General features: G+C 45.1%; 1 protein-coding gene across 1 annotated transcript; it reads right to left on the minus strand.

Moving 5' to 3' along the window:
• Window positions 1-6,971: 6,971 nt before the first annotated feature.
• LOC127919841 (filaggrin-2-like) lies at window positions 6,972-9,618 on the minus strand (the record flags this gene model as incomplete). Its single annotated transcript, XM_052503697.1, has 2 exons — window positions 6,972-7,094; window positions 7,203-9,618. Coding segments are annotated over 2 exons (2,539 nt in total), but the record flags the coding sequence as incomplete, so codon positions are not given.
• Window positions 9,619-9,847: the final 229 nt, after the last annotated feature.

Below are 9,847 nucleotides of genomic sequence, written 5' to 3' on the forward strand. Positions count from 1 at the left end.
TTTCCTATAGTTTCTGTCAGTGTTATTTGTACTTTGTTGGAATCCTCCTGAATGTCTCTGATAAAGGACCGATACAGTAATGATTCTATTGTTGAACCAACTGGAAGCCCATCCATCTATATATAGTGTTGTGGCTTTTAAGTGAAGCCCAACATTTAACTGAAAACATTTTGTTTGTTGGCAGAATAAGTAGAGATATATTTTTGAAACAATTGTGTGTATCTTTGCCCTTGACCAGGGATTGTGCCACACAATCACAATTGTCTTTAGATTCTTCTATTTTTGTTTTGGTTTAATTTCTGCACTAGATTACGGTGGCCATGGCAACAAAATAAACTGCAATTTATACTGAGTGTACAAAACATGATGAACACCTGCTCTTTCTATGACATAAACTGACCAGGAGAATCCAGGTGAAAGCTATGATCCCTTATTGATGTCACTTGTTAAATCCACTTCAATCAGTATTGATGAAGGGGAGGCAACAGGCTAAAGAAGGATGTTTATTCTTAAGACAATTGAGACCTGGATTGTGTGTGTGTGTCATTCAGAGGGAATGGGCAAGACAAAAGTGCCTTTGTAAGGTAACAGGCACACTGGTTTTTGCCAAGAACTGCAACGCTGCTGGGTTTTTCACCCTCAACAGTTTCCCTTGTGTATCAAGAATGGTCCACCACCCAAAGGACAGCCAACTTGACACAACTCTGGGAAGCATTGGGAGTCAACATGGGCCAGTATATCTGTGGAACACTTTTGACACCTTAGAGTCCGAATTGACGAATTGAGGCTGTTCTAACTCAATATTAGGAACATGTTCTTAATGTTTTGTTCATTCAGTGTATGTTTGCTTAAGAATTTTCATTCATAAAAAAGAACACTCTGTATAAATGATTTTGATAAAACAATTTATTCATATTTTTTGGAGTGTTTTTAATAAATGTATCTGTTCATACAGTTTTATTCATTATGAACTAAAATACAAAACTGATCCTAGATCAGCACAAAAATGTTTTGTCTTCCCCTCCAAACAGGGACTGATTTATACCTGGGACACCAGGTGGACACAATTACTTATCAGGTAGAACAGAAAACCAGCAGGCTCTGGACCTTATAGGGTAAGATTTGAATACCCCTGGTTCACATGACAGCTAAGGTGAGCTGGTAAGGTAAGGTAAGGTAAGGTAAGGTAAGGTAAGGTAAGGTAAGGTAAGGTAAGTTGAGGTGAGGTGAGGTGTGTTTGCATTCTGTGTTCCTGCCCAGAGGTATTTGTCTGATCTGGCCTCCAGGCAATCATAGAAAATGACTCAAGTAAAAGGCACTTAAATATTAAGTGTCAAAAGTGAAAAAATGTATAAATTATTTAACCAGGGGGTGCCATTTTAAATTATTTACAGGTAGCAAAGGGCACACTCCAACACTCAGACATAATTTAAAAACTAAGCATTTGTCTTCAGTGAGTCTGACAGATCAGAGGCAGTGGGGATGTTCTCTTGATAAATGTGTGAAATGGATCATTTACCTGTCCTGCTAAGCATTCAAATGTAACGACTACTTTTAGGTGTCAGGGATAATGTATGAAGTACAAATTACATTACTTTCTTTAGGAATGTAGTTCATTTTATTTTGTTATTTAACTAGGCAAGTCAGTTAAGAACAAATTCTTATTTTCAATGATGGCCTAGGAACAGTGGGTTAACTGACTATTCAGGGGCAGAATGACAGATTTGTACCTTGGCAGCACGGGGATTTGAACTTGCAACCTTTCAGCTACTAGTCCAATGCACTAACCACTAGGCTACTCTGCCGTAAAAGTTGTCAAAAATATAAATAGTTAAGTACAGATACCCCCCAAAACAACTTAAGTAGTATTTTTACTTAAGTACTTTACACCACTGTGGGTGAGCACTATTGGTCAGCATTATTGGTAAGTATGGAACTGACCAGTAGAGGTCACTGACGGACTGCTTTCAACTGCCATGTTGCCACCTAGTGGCCTCTTAACATAGTCTTGGATGTTTCCTGGAATCTCAACGTCGATCACATGAGGAGAAGGTTGTGAAGTGTGAATGAGCTGGTGGCTCAGGCTCTCGCCTGTTAAGTGTGTGATTGTAGGTTTGATTCCAGGCAGAGCGTGTGGTTGTGTTGGCAGCTGATGGGGTTTAATGCCTGGGGTTTCCGCTCCTGTGAACAGCAGTGGCTATGCAGGGAAACCTCTGGAAAAAGTAGACCCTTTGATTTTAATGAGTGCTTTTTGCCTATTTAAAACACAAAGGTCTATTTCTCCTGCAGGCGTTTCCCTCCATAACCCCTGCTGCTTACTGTTCTGGAACCACAGTCCTGACTTACACTGTGGCAGAGTACCCGTCCTCCAGAGCACTGGGTTCAAACCTCCAGCCCTGTGCTAATGGAGTGAGATCCCCAGACCCACAGACTCATTACACTTCTCTTTGTAGTTTAGACATTGATGTTCAGCTGCTAAAGAACAAGAGATGGGATTTGAACCCATAACTTATTATTTCTAAAGCATTTACTCCACAGAGCTACCAATACCTCCACCCACAAAGCTACCAATACCTCAACCCACAAAGCTACCAATACCTCCACCCACAAAGCTACCAATACCTCCACCAATACCTCCACCCACAGAGCTACCAATACCTCCACCCACAGAGCTACCAATACCTCCACCCACAGAGCTACCAATACCTCCACCCACAAAGCTACCAATACCTCCACCCACAAAGCTACCAATACCTCCACCCACAAAGCTACCAATACCTCCACATTCATTGCAATTTTGTTTTTAATTTGAACATTGATGGAAGTGTCCACTAAAGTGGAACCTTAATGTTACGACTTCCGCCGAGGTTGGCTCTCCTGCCCGTTCAGGCGGTGCTCGGCGGTCGTCGTCACCGTCTTACTAGCCACTACCGATCCCTTTTCGTGTATCTGTTGGTTTTCTCTGATTGGTTTCACCTGTGTGTTGTTTAGTTAATTAGTGTCTGTATATAATGTAGGTTGTCCCGCCCTTGTTTTGTGCGGGATTGTTTATTTTGTCATTCATTTCGTCTGTCGGTGTTATTGTGTTTATTATTCTCCGGTTAGTCTATTATCCTGTGTTGGATAATTTCACCCTGTGTGTATTTGGGTTGACCGTGTTTATTTTGTTCACCAGAGAATAAACTTTATTATCGCTATCTGCTCTCTGCGCCTGATTCCACCCACCTTGATTAGACGTGACACAGGTAGAGAGAGACCTTACAGTGAAATACTTACTTACAGAATCTAACCAATAGTGCAAAAAAGGTGTTAGGTGAACAAAAGGTAAGTAAAGAAATAAAACAACAGTAAAAAGACAGGCTATGTACAGTAGAAATGCTATAAAAGTAGCGAGGCTACATACAGACACCGGATAGTCAGGCTGATTGAGGTAGTATGTACATGTAGATATGGTTAAATTGACTATGCATATATGATGAACAGAGAGTAGCAGTAGAGTAAAAGAGGGGTTGGAGGGTGGTGGGACACAATGCAGATAGACCGGTTAGCCAATGTGCTGGAGCACTGGTTGGTCGGCCCAATTGAGGTAGTATGTACATGAATGTATAGTTATAATGACTATGCATATATGATCAACAGAGAGTAGCAGCAGCGTAAAAGAGGGGTTTGTGGGGGGGCACACAATACAAATAGTCAGAGTGGCCATTTGATTACCAGTTCAGGAGTTTTATGGCTTGGGGGCAAAAATGTTGAGAAGTCTTTTTGTCCTAGACTTTGCACTCTGGTAACGCTTGCTGTTCGGAAGCTTGGCCCCAGTGATGTACTGGGCCAAATGCTCTACCATCTGTAGTGCTCTCGATGGTGCAGCTGTAGACAGTTTAACATGGTGTTCTTGGTCACAGGGACTATGGTGGTCTACTTGAAACATGTAGGTATTACAGACTGGGTCACGGAGAGGTTTAAAGTGTCAGTGAAGGCCCTTACCAGCTGGTCAGTGCATGCTCTGAGTATGCACCCTGGAGAGTGGGAATATTTAAAGGGCAGCGTTCCCCAACCCCTCCCCTTTTTCAACTGGTCGTTCAGAACATCACCATTTCAGTTGAATTTCAGTTGAATCTACTCTGAGATACATTTGAAGAAGAGATCAAGCGTCTTAGAGTAGGAATACAGATATAGGATCAGGTTTACGATTTAGATCGCCACAAATAAGATTACATGGACAGAGGGGACCTGATCCTAAATCTTGATACATATGGGCATATGTATACGTGAACCTGCACCACCTCCACCAAGAGAAGTTTCTGTTTCCTGGGGAAATATCTGCTTTTGTTCAGCAGTTGTTATTACCAAAACTCCCACAAGATGGCACCAAAGACACATGCCATGCTTATTTCTACCTAAAATCCACAGCTTGTTTCATAATAAGCCTTGTGGACGACCAAGTCCAATATGGTCAAAACCAGGACCTGTAGGTAACAGAATGGCATGACGAGTGAATAGATATTCAACCTAATATGAAATGAAGCATCTGAAAAAGCACTGGTTGAGATAGGAAAGAACCAGGTCAACAACGTCAGAGTACAGTTGTAGCATGTGTTACACCGAGAGATGGATTAGAAATCACCATGTCATTAGTCTGTATATTTGCTATACAAAGTGAATACAGAATGAACCAATGAGATATTCATAATGTCACGTTTCTGAAAAAGGGGCTGAGACTGGTCAACGGACAATAGCATCAAATTAACAAATACCACCATCAACAAGCGTTAAGCTTTAGGAAGCCTATTATAATCAATAGCTTTATCATGAATATGTTTATTATAATCAATAGCTTCATCATGAATATGTTTATTATAATCAATACCTTCATCGTGAATATGTTTATTATAATCAATAGCTTTATCATGAATATGTTTATTATAATCAATACCGTCATCATGAATATGTTTATTATAATCAATAGCTTTATCATGAATATGTTTATTATAATCAATAGCTTTATCATGAATATGTTTATTATAATCAATAGCTTCATCATGAATATGTTTATTATAATCAATACCTTCATCGTTAATATGTTTATTATAATCAATACCTTCATCATTAATATGTTTATTATAATCAATAGCTTTATCATGAATATGTTTATTATAATCAATAGCTTTATCATGAATATGTTTATTATAATCAATACCTTCATCATGAATATGTTTATTATAATCAATACCTTCATCGTTAATATGTTTATTATAATCAATACCTTCATCGTTAATATGTTTATTATAATCAATACCTTCATCGTTAATATGTTTATTATAATCAATAGCTTCATCATGAATATGTTTATTATTATCAATACCTTCATCATGAATATGTTTATTATAATCAATAGCTTCATCATGAATATGTTTATTATAATCAATAGCTTCATCATGAATATGTTTATTATAATCAATAGCTTCATCATGAATATGTTTATTATAATCAATAGCTTCATCATGAATATGTTTATTATAATCAATACCTTCATTATGAATATGTTTACTATAATCAATAGCTTTATCATTAATATGTTTATTATAATCAATAGCTTTATCATTAATATGTTTAATATAATCAATAGCTTCATCATTAATATTTTTATTATAATCAATAGCTGCAATTATGATACATACGGTTATACTGGTGACAATGCTGTCAACCCTCTCTCTCTCTCTCTCTCTCTCTCTCTCTATCTCTATCTCTCTCTCTCTCTCTCTCTCTCTCTCTCTCTCTCTCTCTCTCTCTCTCTCTCTCTCTCTCTCTCTCTCTCTCTCTCTCTCTCTCTCTCTCTCTCTCTCGCTCTCTCTCGCTCTCTCTCTCTCTCTCTCTCTCTCTCTCTCTCTCTCTCTCTCTCTCTCTCTCTCTCTCTCTCTCTCTCTCGCTCTCTCTCTCTCTCTCTCTCTCTCTCTCTCTCTCTCTCTCTCTCTCTCTCTCTCTCTCTCTCTCTCTGTTAATGAGCACAAGTTGGGCACAATCAGAATGTGGACATGATCTGGACACAGGACGCATGTTAGCAGCAGATATAAACAGGGCTTCAGAGTCAAACATGCGTGCTACAAAAAAATGTATGCAATTACTTGTATAGTAGTGTCATGACGATGCAATAAAATACAAATTAATTACTTAAAAATTATAAAATGTGATTTTCTGGATTTTTGTTTTAGATTCCGTCTCTCACAGTTGAAGTGTACCTATGATAAAAAATTACAGACCTCTACATGCTTTCTAAGTCGGAAAACCTGCAAAATCGTCAGTGTATCAAATACTTGTTCTCCCCAATGTATATATTTTGTATACGTTTTCCTTTATTATTTTCTCCTAATCCTACCACTCCTCCCCCCTTGTAAACTTTGTTTTTTAATGATGTTGTTTCTGGCTTTGGCAATATAAAGACGTTTCCCATGCCAATAAAAACCCACTGGGAGAGAGAGATATTTGGATACAGACTACATGCAATGCAACTGTACATAACGAGCTATTGTTTGTTAAATCACTCTTTCACAAATCCAATTACGTTCCTCGGTACATCCTACATCATTCCATGTATATACAAGGTTCACAATACCTATAATTCATCTCAGCACAGTCCTCCTCCCCATTAGGACCTGAATTATCAGGCTGTTTCTCCGCCCAGTACCTAGAGGGTTAACAACACAGAGAACCAGACAGACACTGGTTAACATAATTCTAAGTCATACCAATGCAGATGTTGTTCTATTTAAAATGGTTACAGTCTTATGGACATTTCCAGGTCCCCGTTGTCACTCTTTCATTCAGACCCATCCAGGAAAATGTCCTTAATGCAATGGGGAATTTCTGTTAAGTGAAAGATAATGATGTTGTCAATTGCATGTAAGTATATATTTACCTGATTCATCTCTCTCATCTCTCTCTCTCGCTCACCTGTTCCTCTCTACTATTTATGATCACCAGGTGTGCTCCTCTCCCCAGACAGTCCTGTTCAGCGTACTCCCAGGGTTTCTTCTCAGCCGAGGGGTAGTAACAGCTGCTGGAGCCAAACTACTTCCATCCTTCAGGACACATTTTCTCTGTTTTGAGAAGACAAACAGAGAAGACAAACAGAGAAGACAAACAGAGAAGGAAATAATACTTAAATACAGCAAACCTGTTTCAGTTTCTAAAGGCTGTATAGTTGCCGTGCCCTCGTGTGTTGCAGTGCCCTTGTGTGTTGCAGTGCCCTCGTGTGTTGCAGTGCCCTCGTGTGTTGCAGTGCCCTCGTGTGTTGCAGTGCCCTCGTGTGTTGCCGTGCCCTCGTGTGTTGCCCCAGTGCCCTCGTGTGTTGCCGTGCAGTGCCCTGTTGCAGTGCCCTCGTGTGTTGCAGTGCCCTCGTGTGTTGCAGTGCCCTCGTGTGTTGCAGTGCAGTGCCCTCGTGTGTTGCAGTGCCCTCGTGTGTTGCAGTGCCCCGTGCCCTCGTGTGTTGCAGTGCCCTCGTGTGTTGTGCCCTCGTGTGTTGCAGTGCCCTCGTGTGCCCTCGTGTGTTGCAGTGCCCTCGTGTGTTGCAGTGCCCTCGTGTGTTGCAGTGCCCTCGTGTGTTGCAGTGCCCTCGTGTGTTGCAGTGCCCTCGTGTGTTGCAGTGCCCTCGTGTGTTGCGTGCCCTCGTGTGTTGCAGTGCCCTCGTGTGTTGCAGTGCCCTCGTGTGTTGCAGTGCCCTCGTGTGTTGCCGTGCCCTCGTGTGTTGCAGTGCCCTCGTGTGTTGCCGTGCCCTCGTGTGTTGCAGTGCCCTCGTGTGTTGCAGTGCCCTCGTGTGTTGCCGTGCCCTCGTGTGTTGCCGTGCCCTCGTGTGTTGCCGTGCCCTCGTGTGCAGTGCCCTCGTGTGTTGCAGTGCCCTCGTGTGTTGCCGTGCCCTCGTGTGTTGCAGTGCCCTCGTGTGTTGCAGTGCCCTCGTGTGTTGCAGTGCCCTCGTGTGTTGCAGTGCCCTCGTGTGTTGCCGTGCCCTCGTGTGTTGCCGTGCCCTCGTGTGTTGCAGTGCCCTCGTGTGTTGCCGTGCCCTCGTGTGTTGCAGTGCCCTCGTGTGTTGCCGTGCCCTCGTGTGTTGCAGTGCCCTCGTGTGTTGCCGTGCCCTCGTGTGTTGCCGTGCCCTCGTGTGTTGCAGTGCCCTCGTGTGTTGCAGTGCCCTCGTGTGTTGCCGTGCCCTCGTGTGTTGCAGTGCCCTCGTGTGTTGCCGTGCCCTCGTGTGTTGCCGTGCTCGCGTGTGTTGCAGTGCCCTCGTGTGTTGCCGTGCCCTCGTGTGTTGCCGTGCCCTCGTGTGTTGCCGTGCCCTGCCCTCGTGTGTTGCCGTGCCCTCGTGTGTGCCCTCGTGTGTTGTGCCCTCGCGTGTGCCCTCGTGTGTGCGTGTGTTGCGTGCGTGTGTTGCCGTGCTCGCGTGTGTTGCCGTGCTCGCGTGTGTTGCCGTGCCCTCGTGTGTTGCCGTGCCCTCGTGTGTTGCCGTGCCCGCGTGTGTTGCCGTGCTCGCGTGTGTTGCCGTGCTCGCGTGTGTTGCCGTGCTCGCGTGTGTTGCCGTGCTCGCGTGTGTTGCCGTGCTCGCGTGTGTTGCCGTGCTCGCGTGTGTTGCCGTGCTCGCGTGTGTTGCCGTGCCCTGCCGTGTGTTGTGTGCTGCGTGTGTGCGTGCTCGCGTGTGTTGCCGTGCCCGCGTGTGTTGTGCCCGTGCCCTCGTGTGTGCCGTGCCGTGTGTGCCCTCGTGTGTTGCCGTGTGCCCTCGTGTGTTGCCGTGCTGCGTGTGTTGCGTGCTGTTGCCGTGCTCGCGTGTGTGCCGTGCCCTCGTGTGTTGCCGTGTGTGCCCTCGTGTGTTGCCGTGCCCTCGTGTGTTGCCGTGCCCGTGCGTGTGTTGCAGTGCCGTGCCCTCGTGTGTTGCCGTGTGCGTGTGTTGCCGTGTGTTGCAGTGCCCTGCGCGTGTGTTGCCGTGCCCGTGTGTTCGTGTGTTGCCGTGTTGCCTGCCCGCGTGTGTTGCGCGTGCCCTCGCGTGTGTTGCGTGCCCTCGTGTGTTGCCGTGCCCGTGTGTTCCGTGTGTTGCCGTGCGTGTGTTGCCGTGCTCGCGTGTGTTGCGCTCGCGTGTGTTGCCGTGCCCTCGTGTGTTGCCGTGCCCGCGTGTGTTGCCGTGCCCTCGTGTGTTGCCGTGCCCTCGTGTGTTGCCGTGCTCGCGTGTGTTGCCGTGCTCGCGTGTGTTGCGCGTGTGTTGCCGTGCCCGTCGCGTGTGTTGCCGTGCCCTCGTGTGTTGCCGTGCCCTGCGCGTGTGTTGCCGTGCTCCGTGTGTTGTGTGTTGCGTGTGTTGCCGTGCCCTCGTGTGTTGCCGTGCCCTCGTGTGTTGCCGTGCCCTCGTGTGTTGCCGTGCCCTCGTGTGTTGCCGTGCCCTCGTGTGTTGCGCGTGTGTTGCGCGTGTGTTGCCGTGCTCGCGTGTGTTGCCGTGCCCGCGTGTGTTGCCGTGCCCTCGTGTGTTGCCGTGCTCGCGTGTGTTGCGCGTGTGTTGCCGTGCTCGCGTGTGTTGCCGTGCTCGCGTGTGTTGCCGTGCCCTCGTGTGTTGCCGTGCAAGGCAAACTACCTCTAGCTTCCTCCATACTGCACGCAGAGACATAAAAATGGCATCCAGAGTTCATGTGACCCTAAGTAGAAAAACGGCTTAGTTGCCAGAATCTTGCAACATTCCTTTAAACAAATGTTAACTGTAATTGAACTATTGGTTCACTGCACACAGTGTCCAAGTGCACACTAGATTTGCACACTTCAAGAGAAGGAAGGGTAAAGAATCGACACTGAACAAAAATATAAACTCAAACCTGTAAGGTGT

This window comes from Oncorhynchus keta, unplaced genomic scaffold, assembly GCF_023373465.1.
Source record: "Oncorhynchus keta strain PuntledgeMale-10-30-2019 unplaced genomic scaffold, Oket_V2 Un_contig_17692_pilon_pilon, whole genome shotgun sequence".
Taxonomy (NCBI): domain Eukaryota; kingdom Metazoa; phylum Chordata; class Actinopteri; order Salmoniformes; family Salmonidae; genus Oncorhynchus; species Oncorhynchus keta.